The 26,071-nt window shown below is 38.6% G+C and overlaps 1 protein-coding gene across 1 annotated transcript in view; it reads left to right on the forward strand.

Moving 5' to 3' along the window:
- Nucleotides 1-20,842, forward strand: part of LRRC72 (leucine rich repeat containing 72) — a 41,280-nt gene extending 20,438 nt beyond the window's left edge. Inside the window, exons 6-9 of the mRNA XM_027102588.1 lie at nt 7,355-7,444; nt 8,378-8,530; nt 19,602-19,629; nt 20,613-20,842. Of these exons, the coding sequence (XP_026958389.1) occupies nt 7,355-7,444; nt 8,378-8,530; nt 19,602-19,629; nt 20,613-20,778 (437 nt within the window). The 3' untranslated portion in view covers nt 20,779-20,842. The remainder of the gene's footprint in view (nt 1-7,354; nt 7,445-8,377; nt 8,531-19,601; nt 19,630-20,612) is intronic.
- Nucleotides 20,843-26,071: the final 5,229 nt, after the last annotated feature.

Genomic DNA, 26,071 nt, shown 5'->3' on the forward strand with positions numbered 1-26,071 from the left:
ACACTGAGAGGTAACTGTTTTTAAATAGTGGCTGCCCAGTGCTGGGGGGTTGAGGGTCTGGGGAGTGACAGTCTGGGGTTTCTTTTCAGGGTGATGAAAATGTTCTAAAATTGAACGTGGTGATGGTTGCACAATTCTATGAATATACTAAAAACCATGAATTGTATACTTAAAATTAGTGAACCGTGTGATATGTGAATTATATTAGTAAAACTGACACTCCCTCCCCCCACACTAAAAAAAAGAGCACGTTTTAATGTAATCTTCCTATTGGGTGAACAGCAAACAATTCATATATATTGAATCGCACCCAGCAAGGAACTGACCTCAGTATTTGAAGAAGGTGTGAGGTGGGTTGGAAAAATAGATAATACACAGTTCCTACTCTCAATAAGCTTATAGTTGTTTGGTTTGTTTGTTTGTTTTTAAGCTTATAGTGTCGAAGGGTAAATAAACTGGTACACGATTGCAATTCAGAACAAATGGCTCTAGGTGGACCAAGGGAAAAGACTCAGAGCAGTGAATGGGTTTTCAAACTTCAGAGTTTGTAGACTTCTTTATACAAGGTCATAAAATAGATGGTTTTTTCCTATTTATTTTCTATTCATTTCTCAGAATTGCCAAAGATAGTGTTTTGAATATGTGTAAAGTGGTGTTGATGGTGGAGCTTCTAATCAGCTCAATACATAGTTATTAAAATTTTCAAATATTTTGAGTGTTAATCAGTTATACCTACTATATTAAGGAGAAATGATTTAAGTTCTTATAGGTAAGATTCTTTAAACCCAACTATTAAAAGTACCCCAAGTTCTAAGGAATTCAATGCTCATTTTTGAGACGTGATAAAGTCTGTGAAAGACTTATCAGGATTGGCCTGCATATTTGAATTACCTGGCCTTTCTGTGCTGAACAAATGCTTAAAATGTCTTTAAATGATTAAAAGACTGGTTATACTAGATCTTGAACTCTCTCTTACCTTCATTTTTCTGTAAAATGGGCTAATAACTACCTCTCAGGATTGCTTCAAATATTAAGCTAACTCTGTAAAGCATTAATTGGTTTGAAGGAGTAACAACAAAAAATTGTTTTATTATGGTTTATGTAAATTAGATAATGAATTAAGATGCACACAGTCTAGAAATTCTGCTGATTGGTAAATAGATTTTTAAAAAACTGACATTTTGAATAATAATTATAATAACATGTTTGAATGTTGAGAAAATGCTTTCTTATTATATTCTCATTTAAATCTTCATAGCAATCCAATGATGTGATTAGAATTATTCCCTCTTTAATGGTAGAAATGCAGGGCTCAGAGCTTTAACCAGACTATTAAGGAATGTTGAAACTTAAACTCATGCCTTGTTTCTTTTGTTTATCATTCATTCATTCAATAAATATTTATCATGCATTCACTAAGGACACTATTAGATGGAGATACAAAAGTAAACAAGAAAGACCCTATCTAGACCTTTATGGAGCTTATAGTTTTGTAACTCTCAGCCTAAATATTTCTTACAGAACTGAGGGGGCTCGATGCAAAACTGATTGGACAATTTGCTAAATGTAAGAACTGAATAATTTAAGCAAGCTTATTTTACAATGTAAGATTTGGCGGTTAGCAATCAAGGTTGCCCCATCATAGTCAATAGTGTTATGCCTTAAACAAAAGTGCCTGGCGGCAAGGGGGGTAAATGGAGTCTGAAATTCAGCCCTTGCCTGCCTTACCAGCCGTGTATGTGGGCGCAGAATGGTGTCAGCCCTGAGGTGGGGTGCAGGAGTGCCTTTTCTAGTTCTCTGAAAGGCTGTTAGGTCAGCCTGGTAGTATAAGGTCCATATCATTGCCTGTCACAACATTTTAAATGACCTCTACTTAAAATCATAGTGACTATAAATTGTTCCAACTGAGAATCTTGTAGAGGGATTATTTTTTGAAATGGAGAAAATGCTGCGTCAGGTTACACAAAAATGCATTTTCTGAAAATTTTTGGTAACAAATATGCACAGTTTGAACGCTTGCCCTATTTTGGTTAAAGATATTATACAAAAAAATGTTGGTGGACTTCCCTGGTGGTGCAGTGGTTGGGAATCCACCTGCCAATGCAGGGGACACGGGTTCGAGCCCTGGTCCAGGAAGACCCCACATGCTGCGGAGCAACTAAGCCCACGAGCCACAACTACTGAGCCCATGTGCCACAAATACTGAAGCCCGCACGCCTAGAGCCCGTGCTCCGCAAAGAGAAGCCACCACAGTGAGAAGCCTGGGCACCACAACAAAGAGTAGCCCCTGCTCGCTGCAACTAGAGAAAGTCTGTGCGCAGCAACGAAGACCCAACACAGCCAAAAATAAATTTAAAAAAATTAAGAAAAAAATGTTGGCATTTACTAGCTACTAATTATATTGTGCAGTAATGTCACCTGATTGAGTTCCTATGAACCTCCTTTGCAATCACAGATTAGATTCAGCTCATTAACTACAATAAGAAATCCATGTATTTAAAAAATATATAAATTTATTAATTTATTTATTTAATTTTGGGTGTGTTGGGTCTTCGTTGCTGCACGTGGGCTTTCTCTAGTTGCGAAGAGTGGGGGCTACTCTTTGTTACGGTACGTGGGCTATTCATTGCAGTGGCTTCTCTTGTTGTGGAACACGGGCTCTAGGTGCGCAGGCTTCAGTAGTTGTGGCACGCGGGCTCAGTAGTTGTGGCTCACAGGCTTAGTTGCTCCGTGGCATATGGGATCTTCCCAGACCAGGGCTCGAACCCTGTCCCCTGCATTGGCAGGCGGGTTCTTAACCACTGCGCCACCAGGGAAGTCCCCCATGTATTTTCAAGTGTTAAAACTTTTCTTTTCAAGTTATGAAACTGTTTAAAACGCTAAAATATTATTATTATTATTCCACTTCAATTACAGTTCTTCGTAGGGTGAGAAAATAGCCTGGAGAGTAAACCTCTAACCCATTTCAGCATTGCACCCTCCACTGGCAATGAGGAGAACTGCCAAGAGATTACCCAGTATACACATGGCTGGGAGCTTCAGGGAGGCCTAAAACCAGCTGCAGAGTGTGAGGTCCTACAAACTGGAATTCCTGACTTCCAGGCTGAGTCAGGAGGGCCACACCTTTTCTCTCCAGGCAGTCTACCTTTCCACACCCTCCCCCTCTGGCTCCATTTTCCTCTTCCCTTCCCTCCTCCAAACTCTTTCTAAATCTGCATGTGTCAAAGATTTGCTTGTGGCTGCGGACTTTCACTAACCTTCAGTCTCCCTGCCTCTTTCCCAGCGCAGAGAGAAAAAACACCACCGACAACAGCAACAAAATACTTAACCCATTCTCCTGTTCCTAAATCTTTAGTCTCCTCATTTTTCTCAAATTTTCTCTATGTTGCATTAAGCTCCAGTATTGGAAAGTATGCTTGAACTCCTACATTCCGTAATTGTTAAGACTTGCTTCCTAGCAGAGACTTAAGGATTCACCCTTGGAGACAGGAAGTGCCCCTTTCTAAGAGAAGGTCTCCATTTTTTACAGATTCTGCTCTTAAGCACGTCCTGCCTTTCCTCATTTGGCCGCAGTCCACTGCTGATGGCAAATAGCCAGGGAGTGAAGAGGGATGCTGAGAGGTCAGTGTGGGACTATGGTCTCAGTGGTCTGTTCATCTGAGACTCTTTACCCTGAAATGCCCCTCAAGGTGGGACCACTCCTCCCAAACAACACAAGAGAACAGTCCACTCAATAAAAAGAGCCAACTGGGTCTTTCACTGCTGTTTGTCTTGAAACAGCATTCCTCACTCTCCTAACCCTTGCTTTAGTCCAAGTTTGCCTTTTAAAAATCAGGGATCATTTCCATATTCAGTACAATCATGTGGTATGCTGTGGCCCAGAGATTTTAGTTAAAATGAGATGGTGACAATGGAGATGCTGACCTTACTAAGTAACCTTGAGCCAGAACCTCTGTCTGATCATTGACAGTTGAGCTTCTTTCCACAGGCTGTTCTGTGTGGGCACAGATGGAGCTGCTTTTAACTTCTCTACATCGTTTTCCTATCTATTAAAATAGATATGTTGGTACATTATTAATTACATCAACTTTCTTCAAAGGTGGTCTAAAAAACATCCAGGTTCATTGAAATGGTGATTTTTAAATTTTGCCTTAAAAGTTAAAAAAAAATTAACTGGAGCCAATTATTTAGATGACTTTTTTTCCCTCTTCTCTTTCAATAAGAAGTAGCTTCACACATGTGACTCATGTAACTCAAGCTTGTGCAGTAAGGTAGTAGAAACATTTTGCTATATTATTGGGTAAATGTAAATTGCTTAGACTCAGAATCCCAAATTAAGATAAGCAAGACAGTGCTGGCGCCACCAAGGTGTACTCTATAAGTAGCCTAGAGGGAAGGTGGATTAAATAGTATTAACCTATTGAAAGTGAAAGTGTAAACAATTTCGCTTCATAGTTTCTAAAGGAATGTACCCATACATCATAGAAGGTTTTCAGAACTTTCAGACACAGGAAACGAATATCATATCTTAGAAACTTTATTTATGGTAATTTTAGTAGCATCAATCCAAAACTCATAAATCCAAAATGTTAAATGCTTAATAGTATAGAGGGGAAAAAGATAATTAAAAATAAGATTGCTTCCTTCTAACATTTAAGAGTAAGAAAAATGAAGAATAATAAAAATGAAATTCTTTTTAAATTATTTAATTCTAATTATGTTTTTAAGTTAATTTAGTCAGAGACTAGGCTTAATAGCCCAGTTTTCTGACTTGCTGTCATTTAGATTTTATTTTATGATGAGATGAATGTTGAACCACAATAAGTGCATCAAGTTTTTAGTATTATGACAACTTTTTAATAAGTAATGTAATAGTAGTAAATCCAAACTTGGTGATTTGTTTAGCTGAAGCCAGAAGTTTTAAAATTTATGTAAAGCAGTTATTTAACTAAGCACTAGGAAGAAAAACCAAGAAAAGAAATTAAATAGTAGTGTTCTCAGAGGGAAAAGAGAATATGAAGTGTATCCTAAAAGTAAACATCATTGAAAGATGTTGGTACATTTTCCATTAACATCATATGCAAAGGCAGACTCTACTCCCAGCTGCTATAATGTAGGATAGTGTTATGAGGTGTCAGATGTTATTCTCCAAGACAGTAACCACAGAGCAGACTTCTGCACTAAAGCATCTGTGAATTTTTCTCCCTCCTGAACTCTCATTAAAAAGAATTGTGTTTTGATGGGCTTCCCTGGTGGCGCGGTGGTTGAGAGTCCGTCTGCCGATGCAGGGGACGCGGGTTCGTGCCCAGGTACAGGAAGATCCCACGTGCCGCGGAGCAGCTGGGCCCGGGAGCCATGGCCGCTGAGCCTGCGCGTCCGGAGCCTGTGCTCTGCAGCGGGAGAAGCCACTGCAAGAAACAATTGCGTTTGGCTTTTTTTTTTGCGGTACACGGGCCTCTCTCTGTTGTGGCCTCTCCCGTTGCGGATCACAGGCTCCGGACGCGCAGACTCAGCGGCCATGGCTCACGGGCCCAGCCGCTCCGCGGCACGTGGGATCCTCCCGGACCGGGGCACAAACCCGTGTCCCCTGCATCGGCAGGTGGACTCTCAACCACTGCGCCACCAGGGAAGGCCGTGTTTTGCTTTTATACCCTTGAAGGGTGACCTTTTTTCTTCTTTGTCTGGCTCAAACTACAAGGTATGATCCCTGTGGATCTTTTAAAATCTGTCCTTATTACTGGTTTAGTATACATCCGTTCTATTCCCTGTCCTGTAGTTATAATTATTTGCTACCACTTTAAATTCCTTCTCTTTTGAGATTAAAATTCAAACCAGTTTTGTCACTTAAGAAATCTTGAAAAATATCCATTTCATTTTTCCTCTCATTTCCCCCAATACATACATATTTCCTTTCTTTTAAATTTTCTTGTTGCCCCTGGCTCTACATTTTCTTTTTTGCCTTTCCTCTTATAACTTTTGTTTCTTATGCACCAGGTGTCTTCCATTGCCTGCTTTAAGTCCCTCTAAAGCTCATGTTTTCCACAGCGAATAGCTACCTATAACGATTTTATTAGCCAGAAAAGTTTGTGCTTATACAACAAATATCAGAATATTTTATTGCCTGCAGAGAAAACATTCAGATGATTAACTTCTTCAGTTTTTATCTAGTTTGTTGTCTTTCAAGCATCCCCCTTGACCCCCTCTTCTTTATGTTGCAAGCTCTTCTTTATAAATATTCATCAGTTTTTTCTGGCTTTCTAATGCTTAATACTTTCATGCTTTTATCAAACCTCTTTGTATTTTATAACTAGTCAAATGCTACAGCAGTACTCCTAGATTTAAATGTACGTTAAATGAGCCTCATGTTGTTGAGTGATGTTTTTGTACACAAGCTGGAGCTCTTTCTGCTACTGCCATCTAGTGGTTCTCCTCTTTTCCAGGAGTATTTTCTAGAAATTACGTGTAGGTGGAATACAATAGCTAAAGATATCCAAGTGGAAATTATAAGAGTTTTATTTCAAATTGTATTGCAATAACCCTGTTTAATATTATCTAAAGAAGAATAGGGAAAGTACCTTTTCCATGGAAATAAAATACAACTTCTAGCTGAAGATTTTAAAAAATATACCTACGTGCTGATGCCTAAGGGATGTCATGTCAGAAGCGCCTGGAGCTCTTCCGCATCAGCATGCCTCCCACCTCCAGCCTGGTTCATTAAGTATCCTAGCACCTGCGCACAAGGAAATCCGAGTCCCCTGTGCCTGGCCAGAGGTAGATGAGATGTAAAACCCGCATCTCTTCACCTCTACCCCTGTTGAGATCTGAAGCTGCTACTGGCATTTATATGTTCTGAACTAGGTGCAATGGTGTGAAGCCGAGGAAGAAAATTATAATAGAACAGTGTGCCACAACTCTGCCCATCTCCACGCAGGTACCCATGTGACCTTTGAGACTGGAAGAAGAGAACTAATGAACAAATACTTTAATAAAGAGCAGCATCAAGAACCCTCTAGAGCTGATATTGAGTTCTTTCTTTACTGATTAATTTACGGACATGTTAAACGTTTCCTCATTTGTGACAGATTTGGGTCAAAGATATGTCCTCAGCACCTAGCACAGTTCCTAGTAGATAGTAAGCACTCCGAAAATATTTGTTGAATGAATGAATTTAACAGATAGGAAAAGTAAGTCCTGCAATGAATAAGTAAGGGTTTGGTGAAACCATTGGTCTGTGAAGCAGAGCTTTACATACTGTTATGTTTTATATTAATCTTGCAATTTCTCATATTTTATCAAGTGATAAATGTAACTGATTTCGAAACCTGACATCTTAATTTGGATTCTTTCTTTGCAGCTCTCTACCAAAACCCTTTATGCCAATATAACTTGTACCGTTTATACACAATCTACCACCTTCCAGGAGTAGAGTTGCTTGACGGAAATCGTAAGAACACCTCTTCTTGCAGAGAAATATTTGAGAGTCAGTCTTATATAACTCAGTGGTTTAAACTGCTGATGTTTTTTGGAAATAATTGTCTTTGTAAAGTTTTTCAATTATTTATTTTTGAAATTTTTGCTGTATGAAATTTGCTATAGTTTAGGAATTCATGTCTGTTGACCACTTTATAGGAAAGGCCATCTAACTGAGCATGAGGAAATGTCTCCTTTTGATTCTAGTTTTGACAGTAATGTGTTGAATGCCAATTCACTGACCCCCCGGCACCCTTAATTTTTTATTTCAAAAATGAGACAATTGGACTAAGCCTCATAGGCCTATTTAAGTTCTAAAAGTCATATTCTTTGAAATTCTGTAAATATGTATGTATATATATACTAAAACATATATAATAACTTCTATGTGATATATTTTTAGACATTGTACATAAACTAGTATGTCTGATTTATATAAGCCACAAAAAAGAAAAATCAACCTCAGTGCATTACATTTTACATTTTTTGAGGTCTATTTTACCCAGAAGTTCTTTATCACCTATCTACTTACCTTTCTACAGCTTTGAACATTCTTAATAACTTATAATTGAGTAACTTCTAAATGAGAATATATTAAAACCTTATGTTTATTCCTCTTCTTCCTCATAGCCATGAGGAAAAGAAGGGATGTAGCACAGCTGCAATTTCAATCATCCATGGTGATGTGTTAGAATGTGATGCGATAGGATTGATTTGTGCCTTGTGACATGAGGGACATATATTGAGCACTTGTAAGACTATGGAAATAACTTTTTACAAATTAATTTTGACAGGATGTTCACATACAACATGGGATAAATCCATTTTTAAAAGTAATTCTAGTTTGAATCACTCTGCATATCTATTTATAATGTTATATAATAACATTACTTTTTGCATTTATCAGAAGTTACAGAAAAAGAAAGAAGATCAATGATTACGATTTTTAACCATAAAAAGTCTCATATTGTTCAATCAATAGCATTCAGAGGAAAAGTAGATGCCTCATGGAATCCAAGATCACCACTTAAGCAAAAACCAGCCCAGAGAGTACCTTCAGGTATTTAGAAAAAATGAAAAAAATGAAATGAAAACTCCTCAAACTTTTGGTTAATTTAGTTATAATAATAACTTCAATTTACAATAAGCTAAAGTTATGTAGTGAAATAAATATTTTCCAATTTTATTAGCCTACCTAAATATATAACTTTCATCTTCATTTGTGTGTATTAAATAAGGTAATGTTATAACGAGATAATACATTGAAGTCCTTACCCCAGTATCTAGCACAGCATAATGGGCTCAATGAATAAGCTGCAATTGCTATTATTACGATTGACACTGGATAATTTCAACAATTAAGGCTATAAGTTTTTGATAATATAGAAAAATATAAAGAAGAAATAAAGATCTGCAATTCCTCCATTCAGAAATAAGCACTATTATTTTGTTGTACTCTCATAGACGGTGATCATATGCAAGTATAACCTGAATATCTTCAGTAATGTTTCATTAGATGGAATTTAATTTCTTGTATGTAACAGAAATCCAACTACAGTGACTTAAGTAAAAAGAGGTTAACTTTTCTCACACAACAAAGAGTATACAGTGTCCAAGGTTAGTGTAAGGTTCAATGATATTTTCAGTGTTCGAGAATACATCTATCTTTTGTTCTGCAATTCTTTTTAAAGAAATATGTTTATTTGGTCACAACAGCTAAACCTGCTATTAGGTTTAGTAACATGCCCTAGTGAATTTAGATTTTTGACCCATTTAGGATCCTGTATTCTATAAATTTTATTTTATTTATTTATTTTTTAACATCCTTATTGGAGTATAATTGCTTTACAATGGTGTGTTAGTTTCTGCTTTAGAACAAAGTGAATCAGTTATACATATACATATGTTCCCATATCTCTTCCCTCTTGCGTCTCCCTTCCTCCCACCCTCCCTATCCCACCCCTCTAGGTGGTCACAAAGCACCGAGCTGAACTCCCTGTGCTATGCGGCTGCTTCCCACTAGCTATCGATTTTACGTTTGGTAGTGTATATATGTCCATGCCACTCTCTCACCTTCTCACAGCTTACCCTTCCCCCTCCCCATATGCTCAAGTCCATTCTCTAGTAAGTCTGTGTCTTTATTCCCGTCTTGCCCCTAGGTTCTTCATGACCTTTTTTTTTTTTCTTTTTCCTTTCTTAGATTCCATATATATGTTAGCATACGGTATTTGTTTTTCTCTTTCTGACTTACTTCACTCTGTTTGACAGACTCTAGGTCCAACCACCTCACTACAAATAACTCAATTTCGTTTCTTTTTATGGCTGAGTAATATTCCATTGTATATATGTGCCACATCTTCTTTATCATCTGTTGATGGACACTTCAGTTGCTTCCATGTCCTGGCTATTGTAAATAGAGCTGCAATGAACATTTTGGTACATGACTCTTTTTGAATTACGGTTTTCTCAGGGTATATGCCCAGTAGTGGGATTGCTGGCTCATATGGTAGTTCTATTTTTAGTTTTTTAAGGAACCTCCATACTGTTCTCCATAGTGGCTGTATCAATTTACATTCCCACCCACAGTGCAAGAGGGTTCCCTTTTCTCCACACCCTCTCCAGCATTTATTGTTTGTAGATTTTTTGATGATGGCCATTCTGACCAGTGTGAGATGATATCTCATTGTAGTTTTGATTTTCATTTCTCTAATGATTAATGATGTTGAGCATCCTTTCATGTGTTTGTTGGCAATCTGTATATCTTCTTTGGAGAAACGTCTATTTAGGTCTTCTGCCCATTTTTGGACTGGGTTGTTTGTTTTTTTGATATTGAGCTGCATGAGCTGCTTATAAATTTTGGAGATTAATCCTTTGTCAGTTGTTTCATTTGCAAATATTTTCTCCCATTGTGAGGGTTGTCTTTTTGCCTTGTTTATGGTTTCCTTTGCTGTGAAAAAGCTTTTAAGTTTCAGTAGGTCCCATTTGTTTCTTTTTGTTTTTATTTCCATTTCTCTAGGAGGTGGGTCAAAAAGGATCTTGCTGTGATTTATGTCATAGAGTATTCTGCCTATGTTTTCCTCTAAGAGTTTTAGAGTGTCTGGCCTTACATTTATGTCTTTAATCCATTTTGAATTTATTTTTGTGTATAGTGTTAGGGAGTGTTCTAATTTCATTCTTTTCCATGTAGCTGTCCAGTATTCCCAGCACCACTTATTGAAGAGGCTGTCTTTTCTCCATTGTATATTCTTGCCTCCTTTATCAAACACAAGGTGACCATATGTTTGTGGGTTTGTCTCTGGGTTTTGTATCTTGTTCCATTGATCTATATTTCTGTTCTTGTGCCAGTACCATACTGTCTTGATGACTATAACTTTGTAGTATAGTCTGAAGTCAGGGAGGCAGATTCCTCCAGCTCTGTTTTTCTTTCTCAAGATTGCTTTGGCTATTTGGGGTCTTTTGTGTTTCCATACAAATTGTGAAATTTTTTGTTCTAGTTCTGTGAAAAATGCCAGTGGTAGTTTGATAGGGATTGCATTGAATCTGTAGATTGCTTTGGGTAGTATAATCATTTTCATAATGTTCATTCTTCCAATCCAAGAACATGGTATATCTCTCCATCTGTTTGTATCATCTTTAATTTCTTTCATCAGTGTCTTACAGTTTTCTGCATACTCGTCTTTTGTCTCCTTAGGTACCTTTTGTTGCAGTGGTAAATGGGAGTGTTTCCTTAATTTCTCTTTCAGATTTTTCATCATTATTGTATAGGAATGCAAGAGATTTCTGTGCATTAATTTTGTATCCTGCTACTTTACCAAATTCATTGATTAGCTGTCATAGTTTTCTGGTAGTATCTTTAGGATTCTCTATGTATAGTATCATGTCATCTGCAAACAGTGACAGCTTTACTTCTTTTCCAATTTGTATTCCTTTTATTTCTTTTTCTTTTCTGATTGTTGTGGCTAAAACTTCCAAAACTATGTTGAATAATAGTAGTGAGAATGGGCAACCTTGTCTTGTTCCTGATATTAGTGGAAATGGTTTCAGCTTTTCAGCATTGAGAATGATGTTGGCTGTGGGTTTGTCATATATGGCCTTTATTATGTTGAGGTAAGTTCCCTCTGTGCCTACTTCCTGGAGGGTTTTTATCATAAATGGGTGTTAAATTTTGTCAAAAGCTTTTTCTGCATCTACTGAGATGATCATATGGTTTTATTCTTTCAGTTTGTTAATATGGTGTATCACATTGATTGATTTGCATATATTGAAGAATCCTTGCATTGCTGGGATAAACCCTACTTGATCATGGTGTATGATCCTTTTAATATGCTGTTGGATTCTGTTCGCTAGTATTCTGTTGAGGATTTTTGCATCTATGTTCATCAGTGATATTGGTCTGTAGTTTTCTTTCTTTGTGACATCTTTGTCTGGTTTTGATATCGTGGTGATGGTGGTCTCGTAGAATGAGCTTGGGACTGTTCCTCCCTCTGCTATATTTTGGAAGAGTTTGAGAAGGATAGGTGTTAGCTCTTCTCTAAATGTTTGATAGAATTCGCCTGTGAAGCCATCTGGTCCTGGGCTTTTGTTTGCTGGAAGATTTTTAATCACAGTCTCAATTTCAGTGCTTGTGATTGGTCTGTTTATATTTTCCATTTCTTCCTCATTAAGTCTCAGAAGGTTGTGCTTTTCTAAGAATTTATCCATTCCTTCTAGGTTGTCCATTTTATTGGCATACAGTTGCTGTAGTAATCTCTCATGATTCTTTGTATATCTGCAGTGTCAGTTGTTACTTCTCCTTTTTCATTTCTAATTCTATTGAGTATTCTCCCTTTTTTTCTTGATGAGACTGGCCAATGGTTTATCAATTTTGTTTATCTTCTCAGGGAACCAGCTTTTGGTTTTATTGATCTTTGCTATTGTTTCCTTCATTTCTTTTTCATTTATTTCTGATCTGATCTTTATAATTTCTTTCTTTCTGCTAACTTTGGGTTTTTTTGTTCTTCTTTCTCTAATTGCTTTAGGTGTAAGGTTAGTTTGTTTATCTGAGATGTTTGTTTCTTGAGGTAGGATTGTATTGCTATAATCTTCTCTCTTAGAACTGCTTTTGTTGCAACCCATAGGTTTTGGGTTGTCGTGTTTTCATTGTCATTTGTTCCTAGGTATTTTTTGATTTCCTCTTTGATTTCTACAGTGATCTCTTGGTTATTAAGTAGTGTATTGTTAGCCTCCATGTGTTTGTATTTTTTACAGATTTTTTCCTGTAATTGATATCTAGTCTCATAACGTTGTGGTCGGAAAAGATACTTGATAGGATTTCAATTTTCTTAAATTTACCAAGGCTTGATTTGTGACCCAAGACATGATCTATCCTGAAGAATGTTCCATGAGCACTTGAGAAGAAAATGTATTCTGTTGTTTATGGATGGAATGTCCTATAAATATCAGTTAAGTCCATCTTGTTTAGTGTATCATTTAACGTTTGTGTTTCCTTATTTATTTTCATTTTGGATGATCTGTCCATTGGTGAAAGTGGGGTGTTAAAGTCCCCTGCTATGATTGTTCTGTTACTGTCAATTTCCCCTTTTATGGCTGTTACCATTTGCCTTATGTACTGAGGTGCTCCTATGTTGGGTGCCTAAATATTTACAATTGTTGTATCTTCTTCTTGGATTGATCCCTTGATCATTATGTAGTGTCCTTCTTTGTTTCTTTTAATAGTCTTTATTTTACAGTCTATTTTGTCTGATATGAGAATTGCTACCCCAGCTTTCTTCTGATATCCATTTGCATGGATTATCTTTCTCCATCCCCTCACTTTCAGTCTGTATGTGTCCCTAACTCAGAAGTGGGTCTCTTGTAGACAGCATATATACGGGTCTTGGTTTTTATCCATTTAGCCAGTCTATGTCTTTTGGTTTGAGCATTTAATCCATTTATATTCAAGGTTCTTATTGATATGTATGTTCGTATTACCATTTTCTTAATAGTTTTGGTTTATTATTGTAGGTCTTTTCCTTCTCTTGTGTTTCCTGCCTAGAGAAGTTCCTTTAGAATTTGTTGTAAAGCTGGTTTGCTGGTACTGAGTTCTCTTAGCTTTCTCTTGTCTGTAAACATTTTAATTTCTGTGTCAAATCTGAATGAGATGCTTGCTGGGTAGGGTCATTTTGGTTGTAGGTTTTTCCCTTTCATCACTTTAAATATGTCCTGCCACTCCCTTCTGGCTTGCAGAGTTTTTGATGAAAGATCAGCTGTTAACGTTATGGGGATTCCCTTGTATGTTATTTGTTTTTCCCTGCAGCTTTTAATAATTTTTTCTTTGTGTTTACTTTTTCATAGTTTGATTAATATGTGTCTTGGTGTGTTTCTCCTTAGATTTATCCTGTATGGGACTCTCTGCACTTCCTGGACTTAATTAACTATTTCCTTTCCCATATTAGGGAAGTTTCCAAGTATAATCTCTTCAAATATTTTCTCAGTCCCTTTCTTTTTCTCTTCTTCTTCTCGGACCCCGATAGTTCAAATGTTGGTGCACTTAATGTTGTCCCAGAGGTCTCTGAGACTGTCCTCAATTCTTTTCATTGTTTTTTCTTTATTCTGCTCAGCAGTAGTTATTTCCACTATTTTATTTTCCAGGTCACTTATCTGTTCTTCTGCCTCAGTTATTCTGCTATTGATTCCTTCTAGAGAATTTAAAATTTCATTTATTGTTGTTCATCATTGTTTATTTGCTCTTTAGTTCTTCTAGGTCCTTGTTAAACGTTTCTTGTATTTTCTCCATTCTATTTCCAAGATTTGGGGTCATCTTTACTATCATTACTCTGAATTGTTTTTCAGGTAGACTGCCTATTTCCTGTTCATTTGTTAGGTCTGGTGGGTTTTTATCTTGCTCCTTCATCTGCTATGTGTTTTTCTGTCTTCTCATTTTGCTTAACTTACTGTGTTTGGGGGTCTCCTTTTCGCAGCCTGCAGGTTTGTAGTTCCCATTGTTTTTGGTGTCTGCCCCCAGTGTCTAAGGTTGGTTCAGTGGGTTGTGTAGGCTTCCTGGTGGAGGGGACTAGTGCCTGTGTTCTGGTGGATGAGGCTGGATCTTGTCTTTCTGGTGGGCAGGACCATGTCCAGTGGTGTGTTTTGGTGTGTCTGTGACCTTATTATGATTTTAGGCAGCCTCTTTGCTAATGGGTGGGGTTGCGTTCCTTTCTTGCTGGTTGTTTGGCATAGGGTGTCCAGCAGTGTAGCTTGCTGGTTGTTGAGTGGAGCTGGGTCTTAGCGTTGAGATGAAGATCTCTGGGAGAGCTTTTGCCATTTGATATTCGTGGAGCTGGGAGGTCTCTGGTGGACCAATGTCCTGAACTCGGCTCTCCCACCTCAGAGGCACAGGCCTGACACCCAACTGGAGCACCAAGACCCTGTCAGCCATACGGCTCAGAAGGAAAGGGAGAAAAAAAAAAAAAGGAAGAAAAAAAGTAATAATAAAATAAAGTTATTGAATAAAAAATAATTATTAAAAAAAAGAAAAAAAAAGAAAGAAGAGAGCAACCATACCAAAAAACAAATCCCCCAATGATAACAAGTGCTAAAAATTATACTAAAAAAATCCCAAAACGGACAGACAGAACCCTAGGACAAATGGTAAATGCAAAGCTATACAGACAAAATCACACACAGAAGCATACACATACACACTCACAAAAAGAAAGAAAGAAAATAATATATATATTGTTGCTCCCTAAGTCCACCACCTCAATTTTGGGACGATTTGTTGTCTACTCAGGTATTCCACAGATGCAGGGTACATCAAGTTGATTGTGGAGATTTAATCCGCTGCTCCTGAGGCTGCTGGGAGAAATTTCCCTTTCTCTTCTTTGTTCACACAGCACCTGGGGTTCAGCTTTCGATATGGCCCCGCCTCTGCGTGTAGGTTGCCTTAGGGCGTCTCTTCCCTCCCCAGACAGGACGGGGTTAAAGGAGCAGCTGCTTCGGGGACTCTGGGTCACTCAGGCCGGGGGGAAGGAGGGGTACGGATGGGGGGTGTGCCTGCAGCAGCAGAGGCCGGTGTGACGTTGCACCAGCCTGAGGTGCGCCGTGCGTTCTCCCGGGGAAGTTGTCCCTGGATCCCGGGACCCTGGCGGTGGCGGGCTGCATAGGCTCCCGGGAGGGGGGTGTGGAGAGTGACCTGTGCTTGCACACAGGCTTCTTAGTAGCTACAGCAGCAGCCTTACCGTCTCATGCCCGTCTCTGGTGTCCGGGCTCCTTTAAGCGGCTCTCTGAATCCCCTCCCCTCGTGCACCAGGAAACAAGGAGGCAAGAAAAAGTCTCTCGCCTCTTCGCCTCTTCGGCAGCTCCAGAGTCTTCCCGGACTCCCTGCCGGCTAGCTGTGGCGAACTAGCCCCTTCAGGCTGTGTTCACGCAGCCAAACCCAGTCCTCTCCCTGGGATCCGCCCTCCGAAGCCCGAGCCTCAGCTCCCAATCCCCGCCCGCCCCGACAGGTGAGCAGACAAGCCTCTCGGGCTGGTGAGTGCTGGTCGCCACCGATCCTCTGTGCGGGAATCTCTTCGCTTTGCCCTCTGCACCCCTGTGGCTGCACTCTCCTCCGCGGCTCCGAAGCGCCCCCCCACTCCGCCACCCGCCGTCTCCGCCCCCGAAGGGGCTTCCTAGTGTGTGGACACCTTTCCTCCTCCACAGCTCCCTCCCACTGGTGCAGGTCCGTCCCTATTCTTTTGTCTCTGTTTTTTCTTTTGCCCTACCCAGGTACGTGGGGAGTTTCTTGCCTTTTGGGAGGTCTAAGGTCTTCTGCCAGCGATGAGTAGGTGTTCTGTAGGAGCTGTTCCACATGTAGATGTATTTCTGCTGTATTTGTGGAGAGGAAGGTGATCTCCACGTCTTACTCTTCCGCCATCTTGAAGGTCTCTCAGCTGCTTTTTCAAACAAGAATCCAGTCAAGGTTCACGATTACATTTGGTTGTTGTGGCAGATTTCTCTTTTAAAATAGTCTTGGGCTTCCCTGGTGGCGCAGTGGTTGAGAGTCCGCCTGCCGATGCAGGGGACGCGGGCTCGTGCCCCGGTCCGGGAAGATCCCACATGCCGCGAAGCGGCTGGGCCCGTGAGCCATGGCCGCTGAGCCTGCGCATTCGGAGCCTGTGCTCCGCAATGGGAGAGGCCACAGCGGTGAGAGGCCCGTGTACCGCAAAAAAATAAATAAATAAAAATAAAATAGTCTTAAATTTTTTCCATGACTTTTTGTAGGGACCAGGCCAGTTACATTATGGAATGCCTCAATTTGTATGATTGTTTCCACAAAGTATAATTCAACGTGTCCCTTTATCCCCTATATGTCCTATAGAATAGAAGTAATGTCTGGAGGACACGTTTTGGATGCAGAAGGCTATAGCGTAGAGCAGTGGTTGTCGAAGTGTGGTCCCCAAATCAGCAGCAGCAGCATCACTTAGTAATTTGCTACAGATGCACATTCTTGCTCCAAACAACATCTACTGAATTAGAAACTCAGGGTGGACCCAGAAAGCTATGTTTTAACAAGCCTTTCAGGTGATTCTGATGCGTACTCCCACCAGAGAACAACCAATGTAGAGGCAAGAACGCAAGGTTTAGATCAGATTCTCCTGGATTTGAACACCAGCTCTGCTAGTAATTACAATTTTTATTTTGGACATGAATTTGCTTCACCTTTCTGTTTTTTAAAATGGGGGTAATATCTTCCTTTGGCTGTTAGGATGCTTAATATGCAAACCATTGCAACACCTGATCTGACACATATCAACTGCATGATAAGTTGGACTGTTCTCTTGGTCAGCCACTTCCTTGTTTTTTCTTTTAGTTCATGTAAAAGCTAATGCTCAAACTGAATGTTTACTGGATTAGTGGGGGTAAGCCATGCTGTGGTAGGAAAGGAATCTCGGGATAGAAAATCTCCACTCTTAAAAATAGCTAATACACCCAGTAACAAGCAATATATGGTAACTCCCATCTGTTTTTCAGGGCTAGAGAGTTTTTCAGGTGTGAGGAGGATAGCTGATTGCTACCTTTAGTGCTTTACATTTCTTTCATATCAAACCTCCAAAAACAAAATTAGGGAAGAAAGGATAGGGAGAGTATTTCATTGCATTTGAAATTTTTTCTTCTTAATTCACAGAAAGGCTGACTATAAGCCTCCCCCAAATTGGCAGCATGACCGTAATCAATCTCCTCATTTTCTACAAACCAAACATATATAATAAAATTAATAAAACTCACTATGTAAGTTTTTAAAACTTGTGCCTTATAGTTTTTATAGTTTCTATATTTGTTCTTACTGTGACATGCACATTTAGGACTCTAAATTCTTTTATTGGAAATAAACTATTCTTGAAAATGTTTATAAAGCAATTGTAACACCACATTTTGATTTTATTATTCTTAACCCTAAAATGAGAAAGAAATCAATTGTATTCCAAATAGATTGAGAAGCAAGGACAACTTGAAGTTTCTTCAAATTTCAGGAACAAAATTAAAAGACACAATTGGAAGAAATATTTGCAATACATACAATAGGAAAAGTTAATGCCCATTATCTCAAAGGACTCCTATAAATCAATTTGAAAACTAGTCACAAAAGATACGGACATTTATAGAAGGAAAAAAATGTGATGTCTAACAATCAGCCTCACTAGTGAGCAAGTAAGTGCAAATTAAAACAATGAGATACCATTTTCATCCTGCAGGTAGGCAAACACTGAAAAGGTTGGTGAAGTTGAGGGGAGAAAAGAGCACAACTCATACTCTTCCAAGAAAGTTGAACCAGGGTAAACTGGTTCAACTTTCTTGGAAGGTCATATGGCAGTATGACAGTATCCACCCGTATATAAAAAGTGCAACACATTCAATACAGCAATTAAATTTGAAATCTGTCTCCTACAGAAGTATTTGCACACATGAACAAAAATATATGTGTAAAGTGCTAATTGAAACTTTTTGTAATAGAAAAATAGAAAATCTAAATGGTCACTCATAGAATGTTAGCTTATGGCACATCCATACAATATGAACAATTGGATTTAGAATCATTCCGTGGTATATTTTGAGTACAAAAAAATATGTTGTGGAGTAATATAATGCAGAATAATGACAAAATTAGAATTTCGTCAGCAAACAAATCTTTGTGTATATGTATGTGCGTGAGTGCATGTGCATACGCACATAGGGGGCTGGAAGCATACATACAAAACTCTTAACGGTGATACTTCTGATATAAGGAATTGGACAGGTCAAAGGGAGATTTCACTTTTTACTATTTTCTTGTTTATATTCATCAAAAGTAAAATGTGAGCTTTTTGTAATTAAAAACGTAGAAAGAATCTGGGGAGATGAAAAAAGACATGGGAGACTTGGGTTAGCCACTTGTGAAGGGAACGATGCCTTGAACCCCTCTCCTAAGGCAGAGGCTGTGTGCTCCCTGCTGCCTGTGAGTTGGCAAGAGCTCAGACTGTGGGCTTTGCTGGCCCAACAGGTGCTGGTACATTCCATCACTAGCCTGGCACTGGGCCTTCTGGAGAGGAATAAACAAAGTAATGACAGTCTCTAGAAGATACCATAAGAAATCCAAGCTTTGAGGACTAGCCTTTGAGCTCCAAAGCTAGGTAAGATGTAGATTCTTGTGATCTAGGATTTGTTTATTTTGTGTCTTTGAAGTTAATGCCAAGAATCCAAGAGGTTTAAACTGCCCTAAATATTTTTTCCTCATTTGGTCTATTAGTCCATTTACAGATGCATGTGCCTATCTGAAAAAAGAAAACGGATCCGTTTCCGCACATGAGACTGAGTATCTTAATTATAAAAATTTCCATTTGGATTCCGTTGGTAACTAAATTGATTGAGCATTTTGTTCTCAGAGTTTTGAGACGTGTATTGTATTAAAGAATTTGCCTTAAAACCTTAGACACACCTAAGGCACTATATCTGAAAGAAAATTTGAGTTTGAGGTTAGGTATCACGGCAATTTTGACCGATTGAACTATTTATCTAAATGATTGCTCAAAAACCAGAGAGCTATGCTCTAGACTTTTTCCTTTATAGCATTATTTCATTGTTTTAAAATGTTGACTAAACATTTGAAAAATACTAATTTAGAATTTTTCTTTTAGACTTTGCATTTGCGAATAATGTAGACAAGTAAGTGATTTTTAAACTTTACTTTTCTTACCAGATTATTTCATAATCGTGTTGATTCCCTAGATTATTCCCATTTCCCAAAATGGATTTTAATGGGTTAAAAAAATGACTAACTCTTCAACAGATCAGAAAAATTGCTGTCTTCCTGTGATATATGAGTTCAAACTATGTATTCATATTTGACATATTTAGATTTTTTAATATTATTATTATAACCTAAAATAAATGAAAATGTGGGGTGAGGTGGAGGGAGAAGTTAGACAAAAAAGTTAAAAAAGAAAAAGACAAAATTTTGAAAGTAAGCATAGAAAAAAAACCTTAAGAATTACCTGATATTGTAAATGAAGGTCTTTACTTCTTTGTTTACTGTTCCCCTAAATATGTTCAGTGAGAGCAATTATTAACATTTTATATTCACTGGAATTTATATTTTCAAAAGAAATAGTTCATAAACTATGAAAAACATTAAATTTATGAATATTGATGAATTTTAAAATCATCATTCTGTTTTAATATTGCACTTAGGAATTTTTTCTTTGGATTCAGTCTTGAAAAACAGTATCTCCAAGCACTTTTACAAAATATAGTATAATATAGAGTTATATAATAATTAACTATTATTAATAATAATTATAATTAAAAGTTATAATTTTTCAATAAAATGTACATAAGATACTAATATGCATATGATATCTATATATATTTTTTAATCATTTCATTTAACCACTGATTTGAAATATGAATGCTTGAATATGTGAGACCTATTATAGCTGATCCCAAATATATTCACTCTATTTTTAAAATAAACAATATATACAATATAATATGGTGTTACTTGTCCTGAAAGTCATTTGTCAGTAGGGCCCAAAAGTTATTTGTCAGTGGTACTACACTACAGATAAACGAAAAATATGGCACTGATTCACTTAAATTAAACATTGGTCTAACTGATTTTTTTTCTGACATAATTGCCATTTTTTCAGAACTATGTTTGATGACCCAGAAGATGCTGTTTTTGTAAGGTCCTTGAAGCGATCGGCAATGGCTATTACCTCTCTGAACTGGGACACAGTTCCAACACGAGAGGAAAAATACCTTGAAGAGAAAGACACAGAACCTGTCCAAATGCTCACAGTTACACTGAGATAATCCTTGGGGTTTCTAGAAATCCTAGTAGTTTTCAGTTATACATTAAACTTTTCTGTGATTAGCATATTATATATTTATTGTGGTATTATTTGAAACATTTGAATGTAAACAGAAACACCAAGGAAAAATAATTCCTACATTTTGTTTCTTTTGAAGTAAAACATGTATATAGAAATGTATACAAGTCATAAGCGTTTTGCTCAAAAAAATTTCCAAAAATGAACATGCTCATGTAACAGGCATCCTAGATCAAGAAATGGAACCTTACCAGCACTCAAAAAACCTCCTCATTCCTGTTACCAGTCCAATGACCTATTACTATCCACCCATCCTCCTGATTTCTAAACCATATATTTATTGTGTCTGTTTTTGAAAGGCATATAAATGGAATCATAGAAGTTGAATTATTTTTTTCTGGCTTCTTGTACTCAACATTATAAAATTGTAAAATTGACCATGTTGTTGCCAACAGCAATAATTCCGTTGTTCTCATTGCTATATAGTATTCCATTGTATGACTACACCATATTGTATGACTTTCACTCTCACCTTTGGAGGCACATGCCAGTTCTGGGTGTGGGTTTATGATCTGTGGTTGGCCTACACCAAAGCACTCTGCTAGAGGGAAGGGAAAACAGAAAAGCTTTCAGCAGTTGCCTTGTGCTGAGACACAAAACCGGACATGTAAGGTAACCCAAAACGCATTGCTGATCTTCACCAGCTAAGCTAAAGCGCTAGATCTAAAGCTTATAAAAAGCAGAAGGGGGCTTCCCTGGTGGCGCAGTGGTTGAGAGTCCGCCTGCCGATGCAGGGGATATGGGTTCGTGCCCCAGTCCGGGAAGATCCCACATGCCGTGGAGCGGCTGGGCCCGTGAGCCATGGCCGCTGAGCCTGTGCGTCCAGAGCCTGTGCTCGCAACGGGAGAGGCCACAACAGTGAGAGGCCCGTGTACCTCAAAAAAAAAAAAAAAAAGGAGAGGGACATTTCCCCTTATCTGTTGGTGCCTAGACACTATCACACTGTACCACAGACACACTGGAGAAGTGGGGCTGAAATCAAAAGAAGCAAGAGATGAAAACCCTAGAGGGAGTAGTGAACGGTCACTGAGAATCAGTGATCTCCTTCCCCCTGTGGGCACTTGTGATTCTGTGCACAGCCAGAATCTGCAAAGTCCGGTATGGTCCCTGGCAGAAGGTTGCAGCTGAGGAGAAGAAAAAGTTAGGGATTGATGTAGGTGAGTGGCTGATATTAAGGAAAAATGATGGTGTGTTGCTTCCAAGATTAGGTCATAGAAAGAATCAAAGTCTCTTCCTCTCTCTCCTTATCACTTACTCTGCAGGAAGCCAGCTGCCACGTCATGAGGACACTTACACAGTCCTCTGGAGAGACCCATGTGGTGAGGAACTGAGGCCTACTTCCAGAAGCAAATAAGGAACTAAGTCTTCTGCCAACAACCAAGTGAGTTGCAAGCCATTCTCCAGACCCAGTTAACTACCTTTCAAGCAGATCTTCTAGATCCAGTTTAAGCCACAGATGACTGCAGCCCTGGCTGCAAGCTTCACAGCACCCTCCTGAGAAACCCCAAGCCAGAACCACCCCATTAAGCTGCTTCTATTTCTGGCTGCAGAAGCTGTATGAGATAATGCTTATTGATGCTTCAAGCTGATAAATTTTGGGGTAATTTACTACGTAGTAATAGATTAGTAATACAATAACCCAGCCTAATCCATGGTGCTAGAAGTGTTTGTTGTAAGCAAGGATGCCTTGTGAAGCCCCTGTCAAGCTGAGAGGTATCACAGTGAAGTCTTCAAGTGTCCTACGGAAGCAGAGAGCTAGTTACTGGTCAAATAGTAGTTTCTAGGCATGCTACTGCATTCTAGAACTGGGAGCCTGAATTGAACTCATCATGAACTGAGTACCATTAGACCCACCAAGCAATAATGTTGGGCAGGTAAAGCAACAATCCATTTCATGATGGAAATGGTATATGTTGGCTCAGATTTAAGGTGGCTCATAAACTGCATAAGCAGTATTAATTTTTAATTAGATTGCAGTAAATTGAGGATGCGATATTGTAATCTCCAGGTTAACCACTAAAAGAATAGAAAAAGAATGTGTAGTCTTATATTTTATTTTATAAATTTATTTATTTTATTTATTTATTTTTGGCTGAGTTGGGTCTTCGTTGCTGCGTGTGGGCTTCCTCTAGTTGTGGTGAGCAGGGGCTACTCTTTGTTGTGGTGCACGGGCTTCTCATTGCAGTGGCTTCTCTTGTTGCGGAGGATGGGCTCTAGGCGCGCGGGCTTCAGTAGTTGTGGCACACAGGCTTCAGTAGTTGTGGCACGCAGGCTCAGTAGTTGTGGCTCACGGGCTTGGTTGCTCCGCGGCATGTGGGATCTTCCTGAACGATGATCAAAACCGTGTCCCCTGCATTGGCAGGCGGATTCTCAACCACTGTGCCACCAGGGAAGCCCTGATATTTTATTTTTAATCCCACAATTACTGAAAAGGATGAACAATTTATTCCAATTACAAAAATATGGCTAACAAATTTTACTTAATCTCCTTTTTAGAGAACTAATGGAAATATATCTCATTTGTACAAAGAAAAAGATTTGCTTTAAAATGCGCTCCTCAATACTAGGCACTTTTTGTTCAAGAAAGAAGGGCTACTAGTGGTCATGATTGGAAAACATTATATTAAATACCATTTGCAGAAGAGCACAAAACAGAAGACATGGTCCTTACTTAAGTAATCTAAAACTCTACCAAAATTGAACACACAATTGAGAGGGTGTTTTTAATTAAGTTCTTAGTTTTAAACAACAAAGACCCATTCAAATGGGCTCAAGAGAAAGCACATTTATTTCAGGATCCATCAGATGATCTTATAGCTAAGAAACAGAAAACACTGATACATAGATTTGTGGAGGGTTGTGGTTTCAAGCTGAGGCTCTGGAATCAGACACATCTAGCTTAGCTCTTCCACTTACCAGTTATGTTACTTGGACAAGTTAGTTAATCTCTAGGCTTTGATTTCCTCTTATTTAAAATAATAATAATAGTTACTTCATAGAGTCTCAAGGATTAAGTTAGATCATGTATGTAACAGGTAGAGTGGCTTTCTCAAAGAAAGTGCTCAATACATGTCGGCTGTTAGAGTTGACCCTTGAACAACTTGGGTTTGAACTACTCGGGTCCACTCATATGCAGATTTTTAAAAATAAATATGTAGCACAGTACTACACGCTCCACAGCTGGTTGAATCCACAGATGTGAAACTGACAATATGGAGGACTGATTGGGAAGTTATACTTGGATATCGAGGAGAGTGGGCACCCCTAACCTCTGTGTTGTTAAATAGCAGTTGTGCCCCTTAGGAACTATACCTACCATCAGAGACTGAATGTTTGTGTCCCCTCAAAATTTTTACATTGAAATCTAATTCCCAATGTAATAGTACTTGGAGGTAAGGTCTTGGGGAGGTAATCAGGTCATAAGGGCGGAGTCTCATGAATGGGATTAGCATGCTTCTAAGAGGCCAGAGAGCTAGCCTGCCTTTTCTGACATATGAGGACACAGCAAGGTGGCCCTCTGTAAACCAGGAACAGGACACTCACCAAGAACTTGACCATGCTGGTACCCAGATCTCAAACTTCCAGCCTCCAGAACTGTGAGAAATAAATGTTTCCTGTTTCAACCACCCTAATCTATGGTAATTTGTTTTAGCAGCTCAAACTAGGGCACCTAGTCTGTTAGGGTTCTTCAGAGGAACAGAATCAATTGGGTGCATGCATATATAGAGAGAGCAAGTTATTTTAAGGAATTGCCGCATGGCATCGTGGAGGCTGGCAAGTCCAAAATTTGTAGGGCAGGCTGGTGTAGACTTGAAATTTAGGTATGATGTGATATTTCAGTTTTTTTGTTTTTTGTTTTTTTTTGCGGTACGCGGGCCTCTCACTGTTGCGGCCTCTCCCGTCACGGAGCACAGGCTCCGGACGCGCAGGCCCAGCAGCCATGGCTCAGGGGCCTAGCCGCTCCGCAGCATGTGGGATCTTCCCGGACCGGGGCATGAACCCGTGTCCCCTGCATCGGCAGGCAGACTCTCAACCACTGCGCCACCAGGGAAGCCCGATGTTTCAGTTTTGAGTCCCAAATCCACAGAGCAGGCATTTGTCTGCTGGAGCTTATTTTTGTCTGTAGTTGTTGGTGTTTCCATGTTGCTGGCTTCTTCTACCTCAAATCTGCTATATATGAGGCAAAAAAAAAGCCCAGAGAAAAAAACAAAGGGTCATTGCCTGGATCCTGCGGGGCCTAGCCAATCTGCCCTCTTCTGATTGTTTTATATATAATGTTTAGGGTTTTTAGTTTTACTTAGTACAAGGAATAAGGAAAAGTATGTCTACTCCATCTTCCCAGAAGCAGAAGTGTTCAGATTTTTTTTTAAAATATAGTTGAATTTGTTTCCTTTTGTGGCTTCTGAGTTTAGTGTCACATTTAGGAAGACCTTCTTCATGCCAAAGTCATTAAGAATTTTTTCATGGTTTCTTCTGGAATTGATAATTTTTTTCACATTTAAATCTTATCCATTTGGAATCATCTTGCGATTAAGTAGTTTTATGTGAGTTTATGAACTATCTAGCTACATTGCCCTGAATTGATCAATTACATAGCTACCTGATTTATTCTAGACAAATTAAGATCACCATTTAAAAAGATGCCTTTATTGATTTATAAAACTAGAACTTAGTCCTTAAAGGCCATAGAAACTAGGCTAAGAGCCACCTTTTGGCAGGGGTGGGGGCAGAATCTCCTGTTTATCTGCTAAAGTAATTATTATGAGAAGAAATTTTCTTTTTCTGAAATTAAGATCTTGCTTTTCATCTATGCAAATGATGCTGTAATATCGTCTTAATTTACATAAGCATGCATTAATCTCTATACAATTTCAAGCAAATACGAGGTTTTCCAAAATAAACATCAGTAAAGAGGTGCAGAAACACCTTGTACTGAGCTTCTTTTCCAACCAAAATAACTATAATCTAATCCAAAACTTGATGTGCCTTTGTACTTTTTCTAAGAGCATATAAATCTCAAAAATTTTAATTTATGTGCCTTCATTTTCCTTTGTTATATTTACATATATTTAACTTTTGAAATTTGATCCCATTTGTTTTCTAGTTGTCACAAGATGTATTACTGATTCTTTGTTTCTGATTTATAGAAAGCCAGATGAGAAATTTGCTCATTTAACCAAACCCCATAAACCCAGTGCAGAGCCCAGTGGATTCAA

The sequence above is a fragment of the Aethalodelphis obliquidens genome, unplaced genomic scaffold (assembly GCF_003676395.1).
Source record: "Aethalodelphis obliquidens isolate GAN/ISIS:26980383/991018 unplaced genomic scaffold, ASM367639v1 scaffold5, whole genome shotgun sequence".
Taxonomy (NCBI): Eukaryota; Metazoa; Chordata; class Mammalia; order Artiodactyla; family Delphinidae; genus Aethalodelphis; species Aethalodelphis obliquidens.